The 27787-nt window shown below is 38.6% G+C and overlaps 1 protein-coding gene across 3 annotated transcripts in view; it reads left to right on the forward strand.

Annotated features, from left to right (window-relative positions):
* The window catches only part of LOC118711397 (hedgehog interacting protein), an 86365-nt gene extending 76410 nt beyond the window's left edge, over window positions 1-9955 (forward strand). The window contains exons 12-14 of one of the 3 annotated variants that reach the window (XM_036424436.2): window positions 3751-3899; window positions 6546-6674; window positions 7503-9955. In XM_036424436.2, the coding sequence (XP_036280329.1) occupies window positions 3751-3899; window positions 6546-6674; window positions 7503-7513 (289 nt within the window). In that variant the 3' untranslated portion in view covers window positions 7514-9955. Of the gene's footprint in view, window positions 1-3750; window positions 3900-6545; window positions 7404-7502 lie in introns of those variants that run through there. The other 2 variants (XM_036424437.2, XM_036424435.2) reach the window with 2 other exon arrangements.
* The last annotated feature ends 17832 nt before the right edge of the window (window positions 9956-27787 follow it).

The raw sequence follows: 27787 nt of genomic DNA on the forward strand, positions 1-27787 counted from the left end.
CAGGATGACACTCATTTGTTAAGAGTCAAAACTCGTAAAAGCATTTCTTGGAATTCCCACATTTCTCCCCTGCCTGGAATGGCAGTAGATGACTAAACCTTCTGAATACCTTATACTTCTACTGCAAGGCAATGTGTCACCAGATATTGTAGTACTTGAGATAAAGGCAGGTTTAATCTTGCATAAAACAGCCACATACATTTGTAAAATGATGTTTTCTAGAAGAAGGTGTAATTTTTAAAGAAAAAACTGCATATTACCATCATTTTTTCACTAGTCCATTTTAGTTGGGTTTAAAAAATCTGTTGCTTAAATGACTTCTTTTTATCGATAACAATAAATGAATCAAAAAGTGTAACATCAAAATTTGGGAATTTATCTTCATGGAGTTTATATATCAGAAAAAATATCTGAGAAAGTTTCTACTATATGCATTCAGCTCAATTTAACAAACATTCATTGAATGCCTATATTTTCCTAGCACCTATGAATGTAAGTAGTTGAAGGAGATAAAATACTTTGGTAGCTTAAATGTCATCTTTCTATAACATCCCTCAATTCTAAGCTAATTACTGCCTCCTCTATATTCCTGTGTTACTGCATTTATGCCTGTATCGCAACAAAGATCATACTGATTTAGTCTGTGTTTGTTTGTCTGTCTTCCTCATGGTTTGTCCATGAGGATCAGGATTCTGTTTTGTTTATATCTTAGCCCCATGAAGAGCACAGTATTTGCCCGAGTAATGACTGGACTTGAAGAGGTTTGAATATGTAGTTTTTGTCCTCAAAGCTTTATTCCAATTGGGAAGGGGAATGGGAAGGATAATCTATTCCTTAAGAGAAGTGAAGTTCTGTAAGAAATGGGCTGTGTTTTATGTAATTTTGAGTTAAGGTATTCCCAATAGACTAACAGTTTAAAAGAGAGGATTTATTGGACATGCCAAGTGAGGAATGTTAGTTGTCAACTTTATAACAGAAGAAAAAGATGATTTTCCCAGGTATTTAAATTAAAAAAAGGAATCACAATATTTATTTATATGACAACCACACCATCATTTATAAGCTAAAGTAAACAAGCCCAAATATGAAATATTTTCATCCATAGGTAGATAAGTATTGACTAAATCTTAGGCAGAAAAACAAGTTAGAATTCTGCCCGTAAGCTCTACATCCACATATATGGTGAAAAATAGTCAGAGCATCTAATTGGAGGGTCAGTGTGGAAACAAGTCTCAGATACCTACCCTGAAAAACTGCACTTCAGAACTGGACCCCTATTCTCCTATCTGCCTTCCTCTCCTCGGCAAATTCCCATGGGAATCAATTTCCTTGCACCCTGCATCTTCTGATTGTTGTCCTTTAACCAAAGCCACTTCCATTCTTGATCTAAATGGTGTCTTCTCTTTAGACTCAGCTGCTTAGGCATAAGCCCTACTGTCGAGCAGTACATGAGCTGTGTGTCTATGTTTTGCATGACATACAACATGTAATATATTCTTGATACATTCCTACTTCTGGGTCTTTTTTTTTTTTAATGTGTCAGAAAAGGGTGAACAAGTGAATAACAAGTGAAACTGAATATCGGAATTCTAGTTACCAGTAAAATTTGAACAACACTGCTTACTGAGTGCCACCTGGCCAAAGATCGTGGCCTATGACTCAGAAGAACTTCCAGGCTACTAAACAAATGGCTCTACTGATGGTCAAAGACACCACCATTGTTTCACCGAGTAAGACTTCTAGTTGAGGAAGACAGAGAGCAGATTTGAACGAGTCAACAATAAGAAAAAGTCAGAGAGCATGCTCTCCCTTTCCTAGGCATAATCTTTTCATACTTTCTCCACCTTATCCAGCCCTGACCTGAGTCCCCAAAAGACACCCTTGGGAAATACATGGACAATATCCATTAATTCTGTGTAAAAATATGCTCAGTCCATGGAATACCTTAGGGAGCTTTCTAGAAATTGATCATTTCTAGATTTAAATAGGGGGTTTTTCTGAATTGTCACGTTAGTAGTAAAGCACTGTAGTTTCAATTCAGATTAGGACTTTTACTGGAGAGAAGTGCTAGAGAAGTCACTATATATTTTTAATATGATTTTGAGTCATTGTAGAAACAGCCTGAGGTCAGCCTCCAAATTATTATTGCTGTTCACAGTGCCCACAGGGGCATAACAAGACAACCCACCTCAGGAAAGGGGGGATCTAAAGGGCCTAATTATTTGGTTCTCTCAGAAAGCTACCTCATTACCTCTTGTGGTGGTTGTGACCTATAATTATAACTTTCTTTGATATGCTACTGAAGGAGTCCCACCACTTTGGCTGTCCTGAGGATAGCCATTTGACTGGTGATGGTGCGTTTGTTTACATTCCTTAACCAAAAAAGAGCTTTCTCATCACACAGGAGCACAGGTAACAGTTCCTGATGAGAAGTGTACCACCACATGTCTTTCCCCAAAGACGATTAGACAGTGAGTAGTTAATTGTGATCATGGTTCCAGCCTGACTCAGCTTGAAAGCTTCTTCTTTCGAAAGCAGTGAAAACCATAAAAATCTTCAGAAGGCATCTTGATCCCTCTCTAAACGATGGCAGTTATAGAGCAATTAAAAGAAAATCTATGACTTTTTACTCAGCAGATAAGATGTTTCTCTTTGCTCCCAATAGCATTCGTTTCCTTCATAGCAGAATAAAATTAAACGTTTTAAAATATATATCTACACATTCATAAATATATATATATATATATATATATATATATATATATATATATCATTCTTTGCATAAAGACTTGACATTTTGAGTCAGTAGGACACACACTCATACACACACACAGTGCAATATCATTTCCAAAAAAGTTAGCCTAAAAATATATCTCAAAATAAATGTAAAATTGAAATAAAAATGGATTCTCAAGCTTTTTAGGCTACAAGCATTTATTTTGCTGAATACCCTCAGCCTTGTGATTATGAAAAATATTACAGTAACAGGTGAAACGTATCTCAGATACTACAAAAAATTTTTGTAGATCTTAAAAAAAAATTAATGTCTATACATCTATATTGTTAAAGTTGTAATTGCTAGGATGTCTTAGCCAGCAAATGTAAAATATTAGTGTAGCATAATTATATATATTTTTTATAGATGTTTCTCTCTTTTATATATATATATATATATACACACACACACACACACACACACACACACACACACACACATATATATATATATATATATATATATATATATATATATATATTATTGATTTTACACAGAGAGGAATTGAGAGGGACAGAGAGTTAGAAACATCGATGAGAGAAAATCATCGATCAGCTGCCTCTTGCACACCCCCCACTGGGGATGTGCCCGCAATCAAGGTACATGCCCTTGACCAGAATCGAACCCGGGACCTTTCAGTCCGCAGGCTGACGCTCTATCCACTGAGCCAAACCGGTCCTGGCACATAATTATATTTTAATCAATGAATTTTGATCATGATGAAGTTTCTTACAATGTTTGCTAATTTCCTCTTTCATTCAAACTGACTAGTTTGTTTCCTCTCTGGTGTGTATTTTCTATTCCTAGAAAGTTGTAAAAAATAAAAATAAAAAATAAAAAAGTTGTCAATCTTTCAGAGTCCCTTAAAAGAAGGGTCTGCTGCTTAGAAAGCAAGAAATGCACTTTGTGAGCTACAAAAACACTAGATTTCATTCCAGTAGTGATTTTCAACCAATTTCTGTCTTTTGTTTCAGACCTCTGGTGCCCGAGGAGTGCCGAGCAGTGGTCCAGCCAGCCCAGATGCTGACTTCCGAATGCTCCCGGCTCTGTCGGAACGGCTACTGCACCCCCTCAGGGGTGTGCTGCTGCAGCCCAGGGTGGGAGGGCGACTTCTGCAGAATCGGTCAGTACTGCCGTTGTCCCAGTGGGAGACTGGGCAGGGGACAGTCCTCGGGAACTCAAGAACTTAACACCAGGTCATTTCTTCTTGAATTATGGAGTGTTCAACATTCAGTCATTTCCAATAATATGAATGCTTACTTTGCCCCTGAACTAGCTAATGAAAGCTTTCCCCTTTTCCCAACGTGAACATTTCCCATATATAAATTAGTCATTAAACATAAAAGGCTTTTAAATCACTGCATCCTTTCCAAAAGTAAAAATTAAAAACACATCATCTCTATAGGCTCCCAGTCCTGGGTCTGAGATTTCCCACTAGCCAAGGCCTTGGTGTGTGCAGAACCCCTCTCCCAGTGTCAGCACTTTCCAGACGTCCCAGAAATGCCGCTCGAGCTTAACTGCTCGCTTTCTGGCTACAGTGCACTAAAAACAGGGTTCTTCTGTGGGCATTATTAAATAAAAGGGGGAAACGCAATTACCTAGAGGCATATATGAAATTTTTAAACCCTTTTGGCCACTCCCTTATGAGCCATCTACTAGGTGTACAGATGCTCAGAGAGCAAGGGAGGTTTATTCCAGGGTTCCTCTATCCTTTAACAAGGGATTTCCCCAGTTACAGCAGGATGTTCAAATCCTACTTGGTGTGAAGTAAGAAAATTACATAACTTTAGATACTGAGTTTAAGATATATATGTTGAAAATGCATTTTCAGGATATTTTTCCCCTTTTCTTTGTGTCTACATCAGATGATGGGTGTTAACTAAACCTATTGTGGTAGTCATTTCACAATCTATGCAAATCAAAACATGCTGTACACTTGAAACTTATACAGTGGTGTCTGTCAATTATTTCTCAATAAAACTGGGGGAAAGATTGCTATAAGGATAAAAAATGCATTTCCAACAACCAGCATATATATATATATATATATATATATATATATATATATATATATATATTGCATCCAATAAAAAATTTAACCCCTGCTATTTTAAGTATTAAAGTATCTCTTGCCAATGAAAATTAAAAGCCCCATTCTTAATTCATAAATGTCAATTTTTTTCTTTACCCTAAACATGTGTTGTTGTGGGTTTTTGTTTTGTTTTCTTTTCAGAAAAATTACAACTATAATGTGTCTACTTTGTATATTGTATGACAAAAAGTAGCCAATATTTAAAGTTACATATATAACCTACATTTTAAGCTTAAATTGTTTCAGTCCTAATAACATTTCATGAATACTATGGTTACTATACTATCAGTGTTCAAATGCACTAATATTTTAATTTCTGAGACTATTTCTCCCCTCTGCTCCCTCTGATTCCTGACAATATATATTCTATCAGCCTCTTCTATATTGTGTCCATTTTGTTTTACTCCTTATTTTGCATTTTGCCTAACTTCTCAAACTACTAGATCACAAGTATTTATTGAGTGCCTTCTAGCAACAGGATGTTTAAACTGACAGCAAACCAATTATTTTGAATATGGGTGACATTAAACAATATACCATAATAGGTATTAATAATAATAATATGTGATATAAATGAAAATAGATATTCTTTGAGCTAACATTAAGTTTTATTTCAATAAAGTACTTTAATCTTTCCAGTAAATCAATTTAAATAATTTAAACATATAAGATAAACGAGAACCATTTCGTAAAATTAAATCATTTGTGATATTTGTGAACCAAGCAAGAATTGTATGCCTATACTCATACAGTTTACTCACCTCCCACAAATTTAAAAGAGAGAACAGTCTATTTCCTTTTTGTTCTCCCTTTTCCATGTGTCAACCACAGGCCCCTTTTTTATTACTGTGTTGCAAAGGTTAAAATGACCCTGTCCCCTGAAAGTATAAGGAAATGTATTCAAGGAATTTGATTCTTCCAACAGGCTGTACCTTCCAGATTTATCCTATCAGCAAAAGACTATTAAGTCATATACCCAATTTTCTCTCTTCATCTCATTTTAGCAGTAAATCTTCACATTCCCACCAATACTGTAGTGCTAACAGTCCTTTTATGGAGAGATTCTGTGCTGTAGAGTAGCCCTGAAAAGGATTGCTAAGAACATCCTTCACTGGCCAACTGCACTGACCCGGGAAGGACCTTCCACGTGTGCTGGGAGGCAGCATATGCTGGGTACCTCGTAGGAGCAATGAGGAGAGGTCCTAGGAAGTCCAGGTGCTCACTCCTCCATCAAAGCCAGGACTGACACCTGGCCATCCCTTCATGCTGTTTGGAGATACTCAAGCCATGGCCTCTCTCGTGGGCCAGGCCCTTCCCACATTGAGGTCCTCCCCGGGGAAGTGGGAACACAGCACTACATGGAAATGCCTTAATGGGGCCGAGACTTGCAAAGAACTGAGATCTTTGTTTTGAAGAGTCCATTTTGCAAGGGATTAAAGTTGTTTCCCATGATCTATGCTTTTCTGTTGATGTCTCCCATTCTCTGGTGAGGCCTGGTCCCCAAATATCTGTGTGTTTGAAAGCATCCTTCCCTTCTTGTCTGTATTATCTTTTGGATTATTTTGTGACTGGCTTCCGCCTCCTCTCCCTTCCTTTCCTTCCTCATCGACTGTTTGTGCTGTTTCTGACATACAGGACATGAGTATGATTGTATTGCTCTTTTCTTTTCCTCCCCAGCAAAATGTGAGCCAGCCTGTCGGCATGGAGGTGTCTGTGTTAGACCCAACAAGTGCCTCTGTAAAAAGGGATACCTTGGTCCTCAGTGTGAACAAGTGGACAGAAACATCCGCAGAGTGACCAGGGCAGGTATTCTTGATCAGATCATTGACATGACATCTTATTTGCTGGATCTAACAAGTTACATTGTATAGTTACTGGGACTGTTTGACTCTACCTTTCCAATGGGCATTTATTTTTCCTCCTGTCATTAAAAAGAAAGACTGCTATCCTGCTACACACTCCTGTGATTTCATTTTCTTTTATTAATTTAAAAATAGTTTCCAGAAATGTGCAGATTCTGTGTGTGTATGTTGGCATGTTTGTTCACATACACATGTACACACACACACTCACAACCTCTATATGTGTGGTTGCATAACACATGGGTTTTAAATATATATATATATTTCCTTGTGTGGAGTAATTTACACAGAAATTCCATTGTAAATTGATAACGGGATTTTTATATTACCAGAAGAGATTATTTGACTTCCCAGGAATTTTCTGTCTGTAATAACTAAAGTCAACTATAATGGAGTTTTGAACCATTACTGTGCAATCTGATGGATCTAATAAAAAAGGCAATATTTTTATATTAAAGGACAATAATGTGAGAATGTTTCAGAACTTCCTGATGAATTTCTAAATGGGCAACTTGATTTAAAATTGTAATCTCCATTTCTATCATTGTATCCAATTACAGAATGTTATGCACTTACCTTTTTATTGGCGGAGAAATCTGGTTACTCTAGCTTAATATCAAGATTGTTCTCAAGTGTTTTATAATTAAATCATAACAGCATATTCTAAAACCAATCTTCCTAAAAGGTCTGCTTTTATTGTATATTTTATTTAACAATAGGCACTGGGTTTGTGTTACATATTTATATTTTTTATTTTATTTTTATAATATAGACATCACCTAGATGAAACACCTTTACCCTGTCCTGTAAAATACTAAAGTTACATTTTTCACCACCTTAATTGGAAAGAAGGGGAGTGAGAAAGCAAACAGTCTTAAATGTGCGGTGGATCTAACCTAGCAATGTGTCCTTGTGCCAACATGTAATCCTTAACGACGGATGAAAAAGCAAGAAAACAGCCAATCCTTATAAAATGCCAGCATTAAACATTTGTAAAGTGCTTTTCACCGTAGCAAGACTGTCAGTGTATGTGATTAGAGCGTAACAGATTGCACATCAACCAAACCTCACTGGAGAAGAGCTCACTCGTTTTTAAACAAATCCTGGCTATGTAAGCTGTCACTTGTACAAATTTTTCATATAACAATTCTTGCCAAATATGACTTTTCATGTAAATGTTCCTTCAGATCTCAATGAAATTCCTCTTTGGTTAATGTATGAATAAATTTCTGTAAATGTTTTATTCAGGTTTTCAAGGAAATGCTATGTTCTCGCTCACAACTGCAAAAAAGTCGGATAGACATTTTTCTTAATGGTTTCAAGGCCAGCTCTCCCCATGTCTGGATTATAACAAAATTATAAGGCCTCTTTGCACTACTGAAAAAAAACACCTACTCGTGACACCCGCACACCCACTACAGGCTGCCCTCCAGCAAACAGCTGTTCCTGCAGAATCTAAATTGGAGAGTAGTACAGAGTATGCAGCGCAGGCTGACTTTCCAAACCTGCTCCTTCCTTTCAGGAATAGGAACCTCAATGAAAAAGAACAAAATCTTGTAAACTGGTATTTCTCTATTGGTTTAAAGCGGGAAGAGTTGCAATGGAAGCACAGTGAGCGTGTATACAGAGACCACACTGTGGAAAGATTGGTTAAGCACACTGCTCTTGTCTTCCATATATGATTACTTAAGTTTCAAGTGACCTCATGCCAAATGGAAATGGGTTGAGAAATCTTGGTTCAGTGCTTAGGGGACAATAGCCTGCATTAAAAAGTGCATGCATAATTTTGCACAATTTAGATTCAATGGACAGTCTATTCAAAGACGTCTCAGAATTAAATGAGCATGGAGACCAAATTGCCCTCTTACCCCAGAAAAGGGGTGGTCCCTTCTAGTCACACTAAGACTTCATTGGCCCAACAGTGTGACAAATCTTGCAATGAACCCTGCAGTAGCCTGCATCTGTAGGTTAATAGCGGTCTTTTGTCTCTGTCGCTTTCTCTTCATCGCCCTTTTACTGAATTCCATCACAGAAAGTTTTACAATTAAAAAAAAAAAAATGTCCTGACAACCATTTTTGTAAATGGACCTTACCATCTAATCATCCCTTATTCAACATGGTGACATTAACAAAATGTGAACTTTTTGTGAGGGAGCCAGCTGTCTAAATCTGTCAAATTGTGCAGTTTTATTACACATTCTTCCCGGTCATAGTTTCACTGAAAACAATAAGAATACTGCTATATATTCAGGAAAATCTGGAAAATCCAGTGTTTCTTCTTATATCCTGAATCTTTCCATTTCTTCCAAAATAATATTTCCCATAGACAAGGTGTTATCATTATCATTAGTTCTCCTATTTAAAAATAGCTATATTAAGTTGAGCAGACCCCAATTTTTTAACACAGTCCTTTCCTAAGTGGAAGATGACTTAGTAAAACATATAGACCCCAGGTGTCATTGCTTTTTCTATTGTGAGTCATTAGAATGAAAGATCACAATCTTCTAAAAAGAAGGTAACAAGATCTGTGGCCATCATACCCAAGCAAAGAAAGAAAACTCGTTGGAGTCATTTTTTTCTGTTCTTAGAAGAGATATAAACAGCACTGATAATGGATGCCTACAGATTTGATTTTATTTTTTAAGTATTTTTTTGTTGATTTTTTAGAAGAAGGGAGGAGATAGATAGGAACATAGATGAGAAAGTGAGGCATAGATCAGCTGTCTCCTACTTGCCCCTCACTGGGGATTGAGTCCGCAACCCGGACATGTGCCTTGACCAGGAATCAAACCAAGAACCTCTTGGTTCATAGGTAGATGCTCAACGACTAAGCAATACGAGCTGGACAAGGATGGCTACATATTTTAAACTCGGTGGTCATTTCAAACATTTTTCGAACTATTATTTCAAGTAGATTTTTAAAATCTGTGACTGGAGAATTGTCTTAAATAATTCATAATGAGAGACAAGTAGAAATTGGTTAAACAGTGGGAGCTAAGGAAGAGTTATTGTTTCTTCCCACAAATGGCAGCATCTCCACCAACTCGGTTCATAAAGCACACAGTTAGAACGGAAGAAATGTCCTTGTGAATGCAGGTGTGTGAGATCCAGATGAAATAGTGAAATAGAGAAATATATATTGTTATGACTTTATCTGTTCTGGAGTGTAATATGTGGGTGTCAGTTTAATATGAAATGCTGCTAGGTAGACGAGAAAGAATTTGGGGGGGAAAACTTCCTGCCACTGCTTCTAACACACTCTTTTTAAAAAAATATATATTTTATTGATTTTGTACAGAGAGGAATGGAGAGAGATAGAGAGTTAGAAACATCAATGAGAGAGAGTCATCGACCAGCTGCCTCATGCACACCCCCCACAGGGGATATGCCCACAACCAAGGTACAAGCCCTTGACCAGAATCGAACCCAGGACCCTTCAGTCCCCAAGCCGACGCTCTATCCATTGAGCCAAACCGGTATCGGCTCTAACACACTCTTGTCCTAGTTAATAGAATTTTGTTTTCTTGCCAGTGATAGAATGTAATTAGAAGAAAATGAAATTGGCATATTATTAAAGTACAAAAGAAGGGATAATTTCAGAAATCTGAGTGATGATAAAAAAGCACTTTTCTTTGAATTTTCAGTGTGGCTTTTGTAAAATTTATTTTTTATTTTATCACAAAGAATACTCAGATGTTTTTTCAGATTTATGGACTATCTTGTAAAGAAAGAGCAAAGAAACCTACACATACAATATATGCACACAACCTAAATAGAAAACTCTTTTTCATTTACATACTTCAGAGCAGGCAGTTCTTCTGTATTTATTTCTTTGAAAATAATTACATAATAATGCACTAACAATTTTTAATATATAGGGTATCCCCAAAAATGTATCCCCACACTCTGAATAATTATGAAGGCAATATTTATTAAAATTTTCAAAATTGAGCTATCAGCTGCTAAAGTATGTATACATTTTGGGGGGACACCCTGTATTTCTTTTTAATATTGTTTTTATCTCTGAATCATGTGCTATACAACAAAGCCTGCTAGGTGTAAGTTATGAGATTAGATGTTACAACTAGAGTCTTCTAAAGTATGCATTAATTTAAACTTTTATTAGTCTAACTTTCTTAGCTTTAAAACATAAAAGAAAAACTAAGTCCAAACTTGTAAGAGGAAAAATATGGTATAACACAGGCAGCTGTAGTTGGCTGATTAATAAAGTTTCTGAGCATCTCTAAAGAATATTATCTATGATAATTATTTATTGCTCCTCTCTCTCTCTCTCTCTCTCTCTCTCTCTCTCTCTCTCTCTCTCTCTCTCTCTTTTTCTCTCTCTCTCTCTCTCTCTCTTTTTCTCTCTCTCTCTCTCTCAACAAAACAGACATCCCCAGTACACCCATAATGAAGATGTCCTGGGGTAGGCTACTACTCATTTTGCTGGTTACTATCTTTTATTTATTTATTTATCTGAAAAGTACTGTCTCCTGAAATCACATTTGCTCAGACTCTGTACCATGAAGAACAATAGATATTAATAAATATAAACATACAAGACTGATCTATTACAATCATTGAAAGAAGTGACCAAAAGCAGAAATTACTGTCAGCCCAGATGCTCTAGTTCAGCTGGTGTTCCCTCACAGCTGCAGGAAAGATACAAAAATAACCCCAGGAGAGGGCTTCAGCTGACGTAAGGAAAGTCAGTAGCCATTTTCTATTCAGGCAGCAACCATTAACATCTACTCAGCCAGTTGCCAATCAGTGGTCCTTGAGATCTGAAAGGTTGGAGACCACTGGTTTAAAGAAACCTTTGGAGCAGTCTCTTTTCCCACCCCAACTGAGACCTGAATTTGCAGAGAACTCACACAACAGTTCCATGCCCAGAAAACGTGTGTTTTTCTATATTACCCCCAGGAAGTTAGTGAGCCTATTATCGTGAACGCTGGCAATAGCTGCAAAGTTCCTCTTTAGAATAGCCAAAGGAAATATATGTTTGTTTTCTTACCTTCTTTCTCTTCATCACACCAACACGAATTAGCCAGACCTCCAATACTTCATAGGATGTCAAAGAAGGTGGGAAACCTAATAATAGAAGCATTTCAATATTAAAAATATTGAAAACATGATCATAGAACCTGTCAAACACTAGTCCTAGCCAACTTCAACACTCCTTTCTCTTAAATATCTCCTCATAAGTTTTGAAAGTTGCCTTAAAATAGGTGTCCATGGCAGTAAGACGTATTCATGAAAGCAGGAGGGAGTGGTATAGTACTGGTTTCCTGTCAATCACAGTAGCAGTTTCTCCAGCTGCCATGAGATTTGTTCAATTATAAGGTTAGCACTTTTCTTAAATTCTTCATTAAATACAAACCCAAGATAGATCCATTATTTACTTGGCTTTTTTGATATAGCTCATATATAAATTAGTTGGAAAATAAAAAATAAGCAATGGATCCTTTGTATCAACACAAAAGTAGGCTTAAAACCTGTTATTGCTTTTTTATTTTTTTTAGCCAGACTATATAGTGGCTTACCAAAAGCTCCCCAAAAATATCAATATGAAATCTAAAGTTATGTCTCACATACATACTCCATGTTTTGGTCAAGATGTTTTTATATATGTAGATGAAGTATTTAAAATCAAAATACATATGTCCATATATAAGCAAATTCACTTAAAAGTTTGGTGAGTTATCTCAATTGGCTATAATCTTTGAAGTTCAAAAGACATTTCATTTTAGCACATAAGAGAAAGAACAGAACATTAACGGTGATAAGAAATTCATAATAGCTAGTTTTTAATTGTGAAGACAATTATAAAATAAACTTTGTCTTCAAAGTTAAAAACTTATTCTTGTACATTTCCTTTTGAACTAAGAAATAGCTGGCCAATAGTTTCCATTCAGATAAACAATGTATATTCAGGTTTGGTATAGTCTATGCCAAAAATATATGTTGGACATTTCTTTACCTCATACTCTTAAAATCTGAGGCATAACTTTCCTAGAATAAAGTATTATTTCATTTATAGTAGAGTCTAATATGATTTAATACATTAATACAGTCTATTTGTAATAACATTATTGAGAAATCAAGTTGATGACCTTATCAGATATCAGATATGTCCCATATCTTATTACACTTATAGGACATATTTGGACATGCATTTCACCAAGAATTATGTAGTAATAGGATACATGACACTGAAGTATATTGGAAATTTTGGAGCTTAATTGCCTAGGATATGTGAAAGAAGACTATTTATTTAAAAGAAACCCATCTAATTAAAATGAAAAGAATTCACTGAATTATTATCCGTACTCGGCATAAGACAAATTTGAAAAGAAACTCCCTTGTCTTTCGGGGCTTTATCTGTGATTTATGTTGTGCAGTTTTAAAGAATTTTAAAGAACTTTATCAACCTTCTAATACATTTTAGTTTTGCTAGTTGTTTATTTTCCTTCTAATTGTTGACAATTAGAGCAACAATTTGTCTGTAATCTCACACACAGAAGCTACCAGAACCAATCCTTGCTGGAATTCCTGTTAATAAGAGGCAGAAGGCTGTGTGAACAAGTATAAAAGCAGGCTTAGGTTTGAGGCAGCAGAGTTAATATATGTAGTAGTTGGGATTTCTATAAATGTTCTTCTGAAAAGTAACATGCAAAGTCATTAGCTCAGATAATCCCTAGAAATTTGAATTTGATTTTTTAACCAACCTTCTATTATTCAGTCAACCAGCCATTCATTAATTCAGCAAATATTTATTGAAGTGCCTAGTGTGATTATGTGATATAGAAAGACAAGGACATCGATAGTGGGGGATTGTGAGCCCAATGGGCATAATGGACATGTTTGAAGCAAAAGACACTAATCACACCCAACCAAACTCCAATTCAGCTCAGCACTAGAATCAAGCAATAATAGTACAGATGGCCTAAAGTACATCTGTGTGTATCTGTACATGTGCACACACCCATGTATATATATTTATCTATCTGTACAAACACTACATATGTATACACACTATCTATGTAATATATAATATATGTATAATGCATATAAATTCTAACAAGTGTATTTGTGTTATCTTTAAAATAGAACAATTGTATCTTGAAGTGGTAAATGCAGAGAATTGGTTTTTATTGTTGATCTGTGGATTTAATGATTTTTTTAGGTGAAAAGGATGTTTAAGTGTATAATTTCTTTTCTTAATTTAATATATTTATGTAAATGCATGCCTGAAATTTGGTTAGACTGACTGTGTTTTGTGCCCTTTAACGTGATCAAATGTATTAAACTTCATCTTATGACCTGATATACATGTGCTATTTTAAAATTCTTTTTTATTTTAATGTTTAAAAGTTTTCCTAAATATTCATACTGACTATAAGAACATCATTGTTTATATTCTATACCCAAACTACTTCAGCATATTCTTGCCTTTTGTCATTTTTCATATTCTAATTTTAAAATGTTACTCCCCCAAATATATGCCAATGTTAAGGGTCAGTTTCACTGTATGGATAGATTAGGCAGCCATGGATATTACATTGACTTCAATTTACTCTAACTTGTAAGTGACTCCAATCTGATCTTGCAGTAAGAATTAATAAGTGGAGAGTGTAGAAGAGCAGTTGAGAGCCCTGACTGCCCAACCTGAAGGGAAGAAGCATGTAGGAAGGGGAGAAGCACTAAAAAAGGGGGATGGCAGATACCCCAAGATGTTGTTGACCTTGCCACTTAGCTTCCAGTTAGCCCCACCAAGAGTATTTCTGTAAGCTCAGATATGCTCTTTTGAACATGAATATTAACTCTGCTAATATTCTTTAGGAGAGCCAAATACTTTCATCTAGGTCTCCTTTCTCCCTGGATAAATACAGCTCTGACTCGTCAAGAGGAGAAGCTATTTCACTACAAGAAATGACTATTTCTAAGAGAATAAAATGTGTTACAAGCTTATTCACAGAGTCCCTTCGCTCAAGTGACTCCAGAAGCTTTAAGTTAGGCGATGTGACACCATGAGAAGCGTCCTTTAATTCACTCCACGGTGGCTCAGGAAACACCAGAGACCTCTCTCCCTGAGGCTCTGCCCTCCCAGGTCTTGGAATCTGTCCCAGCCAGTTTGCCTTTAGTCACACTCTCGATTTTCTGTGCATATCTGGCCTCTCCAACCAGATTATAAATCTCCAGCAGGCATATCTCCTGCTTTTAAAATCCCTGGCAGACTCAGAGCAGCTCTTGCACACTTGCCAAATAATGACAAGGTGAATGTCACAGCTTTGGGACGGAAGTAGTCTCTGGCCGCTGCTGACCTGGGTTTCTTCGGTGTCCCTTGATGGATTTAGCTCTGCCCTCACCAGTGTCATCGCTTCCCTACATTGCAAACATTTAAAGTGGTTTCTGTTTTCCTCCTTTAGATTGATTCAGCTACATACATAATAAGACACAGATGAAAAGGGAGATAATATGGTAGAATTACAAAGGGACATGGAGATCGTCTTCAGGAGAAGCGGAGAGAAAACCATTGCCTTGAATGCCAACGTGATCACAGCAAGATGTAGTCAGAAGGACCCCCACCTCTGAACCTTAAATTGCTTAACTGGCTTCCTGTGGAAGAGGCCATTATTCCCACAGTTGTCCCTAAGAATTTTCACACTCACATTTGTGTTATTAAAACTATCAGCTTCCCGTCAGAGCTAATGTGAGAGGGTTCAAGGAATTTGCTTCTTTACATGCACTTTTTAAAGGGAATTTTTTAGAATAATGTACTCTTTCTAATGGAAATACAACTTAAAGTAGCAGCCACACTTAGTATCTGATCAGAAAAAAAATAGTTGTTGTTTTTCTATTGGCGTTCCAAAGGGTTTTCTCTGGAGAATAAATCCTACCATCATTCAAATAAATGACAGAATAAAAGGAAGAAAAACAACTTGGATGAAATATTTCTTCAGCATTTTCATAACTTAATTTATGTTTGATTTCTATACAATATTTTCTATGGTTAAACCAAAGAAACAGAATTGGGAAAAGAGGAGGCAGGAAGAGGGAGGGAGAAGCCCGGGTGGCTCCTGACTATAAAATTCATTCTTCTTGGGACTGTGCCCACAGCAGAAACTACTTGAGCTCACTCTTGCAATTTAATAAGATGTCATCAGATCCCTTTCATAAGGGATAGCCTTATAAATTTATAAATTTATATAAATTTATAGCCTTATAATTAAAACTACTTGATGCAAAATCCATGTGCTTCACGTAAAGCAATTTAGATGATCATAGATCCCCTGTTCTGTGATCTACAGTTACCCAAGCCATGCGGGCCAGGTGCACTTGCAGAATCCTGGGCCAGGACTGTCAGATGTGGCTCCTGGCCTTGTGTCTCCAAGTAATTAACCAGGTGACATTGGGTAAGTCTTCACTGCACTGGCACTCAGCTCCCTTATGTATAAATTGAGACTGAGGTTCCTGCCCGCTCTAACAGGTATTGTTATTAGATAGTCCTAATCCCAGGATACATCTGTATTGCAAATCTGAAATTGCAAATCTCAGACAGGAGCCCGTGAACTACCCCTCTGCATGAATGTGTGGTGGCTAAACAATGAGAAAAGACAGTCTTAGTCTCCCAGCCACTTCTCCTCCACCCTCTGTAGTTCTTTGCTACTTTCTCTGATGTGTTTGTTCTTTGGGTCTTTTTCTGATCCTTCCATCCACATACCATCATTCTTTTTTTTTCAATTGTAGTTGACATTTAATATTATTTTCTATTAGTTTCGGGTGTTAGACAACCATATACTCTACAAAGTGATCTCCCCATATTTCAAGTACTCATCTGGCACCATACATAGTTATTACAATATTATTGACCATATTCCCTATGCTCTATTTTACATCCCTCTGACTATTTGTAATTACCAAGTTCAACCAAATTGAACTTTCTTTTTTTTTTTTAATTCAGATTTGCTTTTTTTTTTTTTTAATATATCTTTTATTGATTTTTTACAGAGAGGAGGAGAGAGGGATAGAAAGCTAGAAATGTCGATGAGAAACATCGATCAGCTGCCTCTTGCACACCCCCTACTGGGGATGTGCCCGCAACCAATGTACATGCCCTTGACCGGAATTGAATCCGGGACCTTTCAGTCCACAGACCGACGCTCTACCATTGAGCCAAACCGGTTTCGGCCAAGTTGAACTTCTTCATCCCTTCACCTCTTTCACCCAGTCCCTCAACACCCCTCTGGCAAGCATCAGTCTATTCTCTGTATCTCTGAGTCTGTTTCTATTTTTGTTTTGTTTGTTTTTTGTTTTATTTTGTTCTTTAGATTGCACATATAAGTGAAGTCGTATGGCATTTGTCTTTATCTGTCTGGCTTATTTCACTTAGCATAATATCCTCTAGGTCTGTCCATGCTAGTGCAAATGATGAGATTTCATTCTTTTTTATGGCTGTGTAATACTTAATCATATAAATTAAATGTACCACCACTTTTTATCCACTTATCTATCAATGGGCACTTGGGTTGCTTCCATATCTTGGCTAGTGCAAATCACGCTGCAATGAACATAAGGATATATATATATATATATATATATATATAGATAGATAGATAGATAGATATTATTATTATTATTATTATTATTTAGCTTTTTTGATTTCTCTAGATATACTAATACACCCAGAAGTGGAATCGCTGGGTCATAAGGCAGTTTTTGAACTCTTTAATGCCTCCCAAAGCTCTCATTCTACATTTCTGAGACACTTTCTGATCTATGGTGAGTTTCATTTGTTGTGGAGAAGTGCACTGTTGCAAGAAGGCCACCACTCCCTTCAAGGTCCTTAGTGCCTAGTTTTGCAACTATCAGAAATGTAATTGTCCCTTCCATGATCTGTGTTCCCAAGACCACTATTGTAGGCACCCTGACAGATAGATACCATATTCTGGGCAGATACAGAGCATAAACTCCTGGGAAACATTATTTAAAAGGCAGACAATTCATGATAGAGAAGAAAGTGTAAGCAGGTATCTGCTGGGGCAGCCCTAACAGTATCACCACCAGCTGAGTGGCTTAAACAACAGAACTTGATTGTCTCCTAACGCTGGAGGCTAGAAAGCGGACATCCAGGCGTCTACAGACTTGGTTCCTTCTGAAGGTGATAAGGGAAGGACCTGTTCCAGGCCTCTTTGACCTATAGATAATCTGTCTTCTCCATGACTTTACATAGTCTCCTTAGTACATGTCTCTGTGCTCAAAATATCCCTTTTTATAAGGACACCAATCATGCTAGATTTGGGCTCAGCCTAATGACCTCATTTTGATTTGAATACCTCTGTAAAGACCTCATCTCAAACTAAGACACATTCTGAGGTACTGGGGCTTAGGACCCCAAAATATGAATTTGGGGAGGTGGGGGAGACACAATTCAACCCATAATGCCATGCTCAGAAACCAAAGAGGCCTCATTTTTATTGTCTTCAGTGGTGCTTCTCCAACTTTGATATGCCTACTGTCACCTGTGACCTGTTAACTCTGCTATCATACAGACCCTGATTCAGTAGGTCTGGGGCGGGACTGAGGTTCCGTGTCTCTGATACACTCCCAGGTGAGGCTCATGCTGCTGGTCCCTGGACCAATTGTTAAATAAGATCTAAAGCATGGTTTACAAACCGGGCTAACTTCAAAGGTAGAAGAGGAACATGGAAAAGACTTGATGGACACATGACTTTCAGCCTCCAAAGCAAACAATGATGTGCCCTATATCCTCATTCCAGGCCTGAGCTCAGTGGAGTGGAATGTACACAACACAGAGTAGCTCCTTGTGCATGGTGCTCTGTCATCGTCATGAGGCTCCTTGCTGCTGTTACTACAGCTGCTGTTTTTATTTTCAGCAACAGCATCATCATCATCACCAAACAAGGACAATATTTTCATGGATGTTGGAATCCATTTATCTGTTCAAAATAAACTGGGTTGCTAAAGCAATATGTACCATAAAATAAAATATATGCTTGTTTTAGGCTGCGTAAATTCTGCCAAAATTGTGTGTAGTAATAACAGAAACTGAGTTGTTCAGTTTCTCTACCAAGAGAAAAAAAATATATTTTAAAAGAAAAATATCACTATGAATCAATATATTTTTAAAAGATATAAACCTTGTGGGGGGGGGGGGAAGAAAATGAACTTCTGTGCTATAGTGAATTTTCAGAAATACAACTTTATACCTTTATCTTAACATCAAGATATAGTCCCATAACTTAAAGTTGTGAACACATTGAGAATTATATCAAAATGCCTTGGAAGCAACTTTGAGTGCTATTCACTACAGAACAACACTGCCGATCTGGTTCAAACATTTACATATTGTTTTCGAACAGGGCTGCCCATAGACCTGTCTGCGATGATGGAAGCACCCTGTCTTCGCACTGTGCAGCACGGTAGCCACTGGCCACACAAGGCCATGGGGCACTTGAGAGATGGCTGGTGTGACTGAGGAATGGATTTCACTGTAATTATTAGGTAACAAGTCAGCCTGCCATGAGCTCAAGGACAGGACACAAGACCCCTGGGTCAGAGGAGTTTGTTCCTCACAGCAATAACCATAACCAGTAACTAGTCTCTGAGCCCCAATTCCCAAAGAAAGGACCAGGTGATACTTGCACATGCAGTGGGTGAGTTAGAAAAGAGGAATTTTGGGGTTAGGATATCCAATCTTTTATAATGGGCAGTAGGCAGACCTGCCTGACCTTTACATTAGAGGGAGAAGCTACCTCGGTCTTCAAAGGCTGTTTGCTATACAAGCATTCTTGAAAAAATTGTTCAAAAGAAAGCCATTTGGTGCTTCTGCTTATCAGATGTGCAGAAACACGAAAGACCCGCAGAGAATTGCCATCCAATGAGCACTTTACAAACACCAACTCATTTAAACCTTCTCAACGACCATGTGAGGCAGGTAGCACTTGCAGCATTTTACAAAGGAAGAAACGGGGGGGACACAGAGTTCCCACAGCTGCTAAGTGGTAGAGTGGGAACTTGAAGCTGACAACGTGGCCCTGGAGCTTCATGGTCCCACGGAAGTGTTACGTGAGCCACGTGTATCATTTTAAATGTTCTAGTAGCCACATTGAAAGAGTAAAAAGAAACAGGTGGAGGTAATTTTAATAATGTATTTTATATGACTCCAGGTACCCAGAATATGATCATTTCAACATGTAATCAATATATAAATCATTAATGAAATACTTTATATTCTTTTTTTAATACTAAGTCTTTGAAACCCGGTGCATATTCTACACTTACAGCATCTCTTAAGGCAGCCAGGAAATTTGTTATCAAAACACTTGACAGTTGAAAAATTAGATTCCCATACCCAAGGCGTCCCAGGCATACTTAAAAGCCTCCAAGAACTGACTCAAGTATCCGTTTTAAAGAGAAACTCATTAGAATTAGCGTATTCAACATTCACCTCGAAGTCACAGCAGCCACACTGCAGGTGCCCTGCAGCCACACCTGGCGAGTGGCCCCCTCCCCCCCTCCCCGCACTGGACAGGATGACCTTCCAGCCCATACACTGCCCTCTGTGCCTCCCACCTCCCAGAGAACTTGCATTAGGAATGTGCAGCATGTCACCTTCCTTCTTTGTTCTCCCATGTTAATTGTTTAACAGCCACAGCTGTTTATTTCACTGGGCCTGCCCTGGGGGGGGAGGCTGAGAGAAGGCTGTGTCCTGTGGAGGTGCAGAGCACAGGCTCCGCCAGAGCCCCCAGCCATCCATCCTCTATCACTTCCAGTCACTACTCAGCTGTGTGGCCATAAACGTATTTCCTGACCTCCCAGAGCCCAGTTTCTCCATCTGTGACAGAAGGCAATAGCAGCTCTGAGGATTCAATGAGGCCATTCATGTCAAGGGTCTGGCACAGTGCTTGGCACCCACTTCTTGCTAAATAAATAACAGTCACTACTTGGTAACTAGAGTCAATCCAGCATGAGAGATCCAAACAAAGTCTAATAATGCACCATTTTAAGATGTCCACTTGCTTCCTGGAGAGAGGCTTGGCTCACATAGCTGTGCAGCCCAATGCCCCCCTCTAGTGCCCCAAACCTTGAACAGCAGGCATCACCCACCAAACCTCCAGATCAAATCTCTAAAAGACTGCGGTCATTTCTTCTTTTTTTAATCCTCATGTGAGGATATTTCTTCCATTGCTTTTCAGAGAGAGTAGAAGGAGGAAGGGAGATGAAAAGGCGTAAGGGGGCGGGGGGGGAGAGATCAATGTGAAAGAGATACATCAATTGGTTGCCTCCCACAAGTGCCTGACCAGGGCCAGGGATCAAACCTGCAATCCAAGTACTTGCCCTTGACTGGGAATCGAATCCACAACCTTCAGTGCTTGGGCAGGCGCTCTAACTATTAAGCAACACCAATCAGGACTGTGCTCATTTGTTAACCTCAGATGCTATGTCTGAGCCAAGTCCCCAATCCCTAGCCCTAGTCACTGACACTCTTGTCTTTTGATCCAGTCTCTCTGGCACTTTAACAGTTACTAGGGTCCTGTGGAAAGCATGTATGATTCACAGATATGAAGCAGACCTGAGTGTCTGCATTTCTAATCAGTTCCCAGGTCATTTCAGTGCTCCTGCCCCACAGGCCCACTTTGAGTAGCAAAATTTTAGGAAATTTGACCTATTATTCCAACTCTTTCAAAAGTTAACCTACAAATTATAAGAGTAAGGAATTGCAGGATTAAACTAAATGTTGTTTTCTTTCCTCTATGGACATGTGCAAGAGGAGAAGCCCTAAATGCAGACTGAAGCTGAAATATACCTGAAGGTTAAGGATGGCTTCAAAGAGAGCAAGAGAATGAGATGGTAAAAGGGTCAGTATGGGCATTCTCATATTTGCTTGACTTCAGACGTAACTTAAGGTCATGTGCTATTCTAACAATATAGAATATCTATAGATTAATGATAACCATATAAATTAATCTGTATTCATAGGTCATACCCCTAGACAATTTGGACTAGATAATGGCATGGGGGTGGGATTGCAGGACCAATAATGGAAACTGAGTCAGAATCTTGTAGTCACTGATCAGTGTTCTTTCCAATGTCATATTTGAAAGTCAGTTAGAAGGCTAATATTTGAAATTGTCATCCAAGCTTATTTCATATTTAGTAAACTTGATATAAGGATAACTGCCACATTTTTTGCCAACATCAGAGGAGATACCACAGTAAAGTGCTTTCAAAATAGTGTTTCATGGCCCAACTGGTGTAGCTCAATGATTAAATGTTTATCTATGAACCAGGAGGTCATGGTTCTATTCCTGGTGAGGTCACATGGCCAGATTCCTGGCTCCATCTCCAGTAGGAGGTATGCCGGAGGCAGATGATCAATGATTCTCATCATTGATGTTTCTATCTCTCTCTCCCTCTCCCTTCCTCTCTAAAATCAATAAAAAATATATTTTAAAAAATTGTGTTTCATGGATATGAATACAATGTATTAGAAGTCTGATGGTCCAAACTGTCTCAGAATCACTTTGGCAAAATAGATAACATTGGTAATTTCTGATAAGAAGAAAAAGCGAAGGGGGGCTTGGAGTTTATTCTAATTGGTCTATTCATTAAACACACACACACTCACACACACACACACACAAATTAAAATGACTTAATTACTTCAAATTTCTAGGTATTTGTGTTGCCTCCCACAATGAGACTGCCAAGTTCATGATAATATTTATCCTCATCTTGTTTTCAAACATTTATTTCTGATGATGAGTTTAATTCACAATGCAGTAATGCTTTGTTGGTAAGTTTGCTCATTATCTAGCTGGACTTGCTTCCTTACCAACTTTGGTAAAAACCGAGTCCACAAGGCTTTTCGAGGCATGCTGCATCTCAAGCACGACAGTCATGTAGAGGGTCTATTTATTGCTTTCATCTCATAAGGCACTGTGCTACCATTCGGGAACTGAACTCACACCTTTTCCTACTTTCAACTTTCCTTCCACCAAGGATTTATGTGAAGACTGGCCGCTATACTTCCTTGTGTCATTGTAAGAAATAACTTTAATTGTTTCTGTTGGTTTCTTAGGATCTTATTTTAAAGTATTTTACTCCCATTTGTTTTGACCTGAGATTTTATATTAATGTGTTTCCCCTAATGGATTTCTTCTACAGTATTAGATTTCCAAAAAGCATTCATATCAATGTCCTATACTTATCACAAATGTAAGGGAGAAAATTTGACTACCAGAGTTAGAGGAGAAAAAACAACCAAAAATAAATAAAATAAACCCAACCCTTCACCTCCATAATGAGAGAAAAATCAAAGAAGGAAGGTAGGAGGAGAGAGGGAAAATGGAGAAAGAGAGAGTGATAATTTAGAAAGAGGAGAAGAGAGAGAGGAAAAAAAAGAGAAGGAAGAGGAGGAAGAAGGGAAAGAAGAGGAAGTTTGGAGATTTTCTTCCTGTATAAATTCTCTCTTTTTATTTACACAATAAACCTGATATTGGGACTAGGAAACCCTGATTTCATCACACGATCATGTTAAGAAAGAACACTTACAATAATCCATCAATTAATTAATAAGTCGTTACTGAAGACTAGTCTGTACCCTGTTGGGTAGATAGAGAGCAGGTTCTTCATTCTCAAAATGCTGAGGACTGAGAACAAGCAATTTAACAAAACACTAGAAGTATGGGTAATATAGAGTTGAGCTCATTAAAGAAAAAAAACTTAAATGGAGCCAAAAAATGCCCAGCAAACAGTTCCTTATTGAGATGTGGAAAATTATATGGAAAGGTAATCAGTGGCCAAATGTCTCACTATATGACCAAGTAAAATGTCATCCAATAATCAATTAGTTATCTGTAGGGAAAATGCCCTTGCATACCAACTGCCCTATACTAGAGGACTTCGAGTGCCAGTAAAACTAGATAGAGCAGAAAAAGTCTAGAGGAAGGAAGGTCCCCAACTAGCAAAGGTTGCCTCTATAAGAATTAGGTCTGGGTCATGGGCTTCTGGGGCAAGAAGGCCAAGGAACACAGACAGAGCCTCAGAATGTCTGTTTCAAAAGAGAACTCAACAGCAAACAAGAACTCAACTTAAAAAGAACTAGTAGGGGAGACTTCTTACTGCTGCTGTGTAGTTATTGGTGCATCCTTTAGAAAGCAGGTGGGTCAAAGGGGAAAAACCACTGCACAAATGATGTGTTTTACTTTCATGAAAGAATTGAGTTGAAGAATCAACTTGTCCTGGTATTTGGGCATTCATTCAACACTCAGTTAAACAATGATTACACATCCCTTTACGCTAGTGGTACAGGAATAATCAAGACAGGCAAGGCTCCAGCCCTCAGAGAACATACATTCTAAGGAGAGAGATATAATTGAGACATTAACAATAAACACTATAATTACACACGGTAATACATGGTATTGTGGCAGACTGTATTTTTCAAGGTTGCATGCAACAAGATCTTCCCTCCCACATGCTTTACTAGAGTCATCCTCCATCAAGATGTAGGGTCTTCTTCCCCCACCCTTGAATCAGGGCCATTAAAAACTAGAAATGATGCTAAGTGACTTTCAAGGTCACTGTCATAGAAGGTTATGAAACTTCTACTTTTCTCACAGGAATTTATGGCTTCAGCTACCATACAAGCAGTTGGACTCCCCCAAGGTCACTATGCTGAGAAGAAGCTAAAACTGGTCTTCCTGAAGAGACCATGAGACCTGAAAGACACTGGTATCTAACCAGGTCCACTGCTCTGGCCCCATGCTGTTCCAGCTTCAGTGACCTCCTAACTGCAGTACCTGAGAGACTCCAAGCAGAAACCACCCAACTAAGCCTTTCCTCAATTTCTGTTCAAAAGAAACTTAGAGATATAATAAAATAATTGCTTTTAACCACTAATATTTAGAGTGATTCATTGCATAGTAATTGATAAATCGAACAGTTAAGAGGGAAATTAACAGAATGATGGCATAGAGAGAAATTGGGAGTGAGAATTCCTTTTAACAGGGAGACCACAGAACTTCCATCTCAGGAGGAGGACGGGGAGAGTTTGGAAAGAGGTATTCCAAACAGAAGCAAAAACCAAGACCTGGAGGGCAGTGATGACTGGTCACGGTCATGGAGGCCAGACTAACAGGAGTATTGGGAGCAGAGGGAAGAATGAGGTTGGAGATGTAGGCAGAAGACAATTATGTAAAGCCTTGTGGGCACTGAGAAAGAGTTGTGGGGGGGGGGGGGGGGGTTCATTTTAGGTGCATTGTAAAGGCCTTGTGTGCTTTATAGCCACTACCACCAGTCCATCCTCATTTCTCCAGCTACCTTGGTTTCAAGGTTCTCCCTCCAGGCGTTGGTGTATGATCATTAACCCCACAAATGAGTGAAATTGAGTGACATCAAGTGAAAGCATGCCAACAATCCCAATCACCATTTTCTGCTCATACTGTTGTGGACCATGACTTCTCTAGCTCACAGATTAACACTCTATTCTTTACATAGTTTCCTGCTGACTAAGACATCTGGTCTTGAATTCTCTCTACTTTGTACTCCTTTTTTTAATCTTCACAGTTATGTCCCCTATAAGAAATTTCATTTTTTAATTTCCCCACAGATCCTACTGTGAATATACTTGTTGAATGAATGACTTGCTAGAACAATGCAAAAAAACATGAAAGATGCACCAAATGTTTGATTTTGTAGCCAAATCTTGCACATTTAATAAATTGTAATCTCTAAACCTGTCCTTAACTATATATCCTGACAGGCTGTTCTGGGCAAAGTCCTTCGTGCCCAGGCCTTCAAAATATCTGCCCTTGTTTCCCAAGTTTGTGGAGTCTGGTTTTTAAAAGAGCATTTGAAATTCTAAAGATACTCCCAGGCATTTCAGCTCAGTGAGCAAAGAAGGGAGGTGGAGGGGGGTGGGATGAGTTGGGGCAGGGTGGACCGGGTGAACGACTGGTTCTTATCATAACTGTTTAGTTTCATTTACATTTTCCTCTGTGTTGCTTGGGTCCAGGTCAGTGTTATTTGATGTGGAACACCTGCCTTCACACAGGGAGCGCGGCCGCCAGCCCTGCCAAGAGCAGCATGGATGTGTTTGCTCTGTAGAATTGGACAATGGGGCTAGTAGGTGGACACCCACAAGCTTCTGTCTGGTTCATAGCATTCTGGCTCAAAAGGAGTCACCCTATCCATAATGACAGAAGTGCCAGAGACCCTCCTTGGAACTTTGGCTCCTGTGGGTAAAAGCAAATCTGTGTGCGTAAGCCACTTGATTTTGTTCATTGGCAAATTGTATAGGTCTCAATCCGCTCTTTGCTGAGACATGAGTGGGGATTGAGTAGAATCCTAGGCTATCTTGTGTTAAAGCTGATTCTCAAGAAAAGCTTGGTCATGTTCCATCAGAGCTGTATTCAAAGTGAAGGTCACATGACTCAGAGCTTCCCAATCCCAAGAATCCAGAATGATCGCAGGCTACTGGACAAACACAAACATACAGGGGCCTCGAGCACAGCACTTCTCAGACATTAATGGCCACACTAATTACCTGGGCACTTTATCCAAGGCAGATTTAGATACCATGGGTCTGGAGTGGGGCCCCAGACCCCGCATTTCCAATAGGCTTCCACATGATGTTGATGCCCTGGTCTGGGACCATATTTAGGGTGGTAATTGTCTAGTTTAGGACCCAGATTTTACAGCCCATGTTTCTAGCACAATCCTCAGACCAGCAGCATCAACATCAACTGGGAACTTGTTAAAAATAAAAATCCTCAGGCCCCACCCAGACCAGAAATGCCAGCGATGAGGCTCAGCATTCAGTTTTCATGGGCCCTCGGGGAATTCTTATTTACCCTAAAGTTTGAGAATTAAGATTCAGTCAGATGAACTAAAGAATTTTAGCCACTATCTCTAAACTTAGATCTAATAATCAACAACTCTAGAGTCAATCAGTTTGATGTATTTAACATAAATCTAAAGTTTAGGATTCGAATCAATTTTAAAATGTTTCATCCTTATCATCAAGATGCAACTTCCATGTAAAAATCCTCAGCATTTTTTTCACATTTAAAAAGATTAATCCCTTCAGCCCTCATTTAACAATTTTCTGGTTCAATAATATGATCTTTGGACAAGTCAAAAATTCTGAAAGCCAGTCTCTTAAAGCTCCGGTATGGACTCCAGGTCAGGAAGCACTGAGTTCTCAGAGTCTAGGTATATCTTTGAACATTTCGGGTGGCCTTATGGTTACCTGTGAAGGAAAGCAAAGAGACAGCCCAGTGATATCTCAGATTGACAAACAGTGCTCTCAAGAGTCAGTCCTTCTACTCACACAGAGTGAACCAAATGGATAACCTCTTCATGTGATCATCAGGACCAACAGGCTAGTAATAATTAGGCTGCCTTCCCAGCACAGGCTGGAAAAACATCTCTGACCTCAGACCTTGAGGCAAAATTTCCAGTGCTGCCAGGCCCCTGTTAACTGTCTATCACCTTTGAAAGTGCAAAAGGGCATGTTACCCCACAGGTCACCAGAGAAGGTGGGACCTGGAGCCTGTCCAGGCCACAACACACCACCGGGACGCCTGTGATTCAGGCCTACAGGCTTCGTACCTACTCTGGTTTCAACTTTCACAACTGGGACCACTTTGCAATTTCAGTTTTAAGAGTAATCTTGGGGAGGAATATATAAACCCCTGACTAATACCTTCTTGACTGTAACTACGTGAGCACGAGACTGCGCAGCCATGGAATAACGCTGACTAATAATATGTTAGACTCCTACGGCCCTTTTCATAGGAAGACCTCAAAGCACCCTGCTCAAATGACCTCACAAATCCTTGAAACCACTTCTGGGGAATATATGGGAAACATTATTGTCTCCATTTCTCAGATGGAAAGAAAAGAGCATCTGGGCACTGCCCACGTTTCACCTGCACTCATAAAGTGGGGCATTGAAGGGGCTCAGGAAGGAGGAGGATAAATGCCCATCCAGACAGGAAACAACCGTGGTTGTAATATAAGCAACAC

This window comes from Pipistrellus kuhlii, unplaced genomic scaffold (assembly GCF_014108245.1).
Source record: "Pipistrellus kuhlii isolate mPipKuh1 unplaced genomic scaffold, mPipKuh1.p scaffold_m20_p_8, whole genome shotgun sequence".
NCBI lineage: Eukaryota > Metazoa > Chordata > Mammalia > Chiroptera > Vespertilionidae > Pipistrellus > Pipistrellus kuhlii.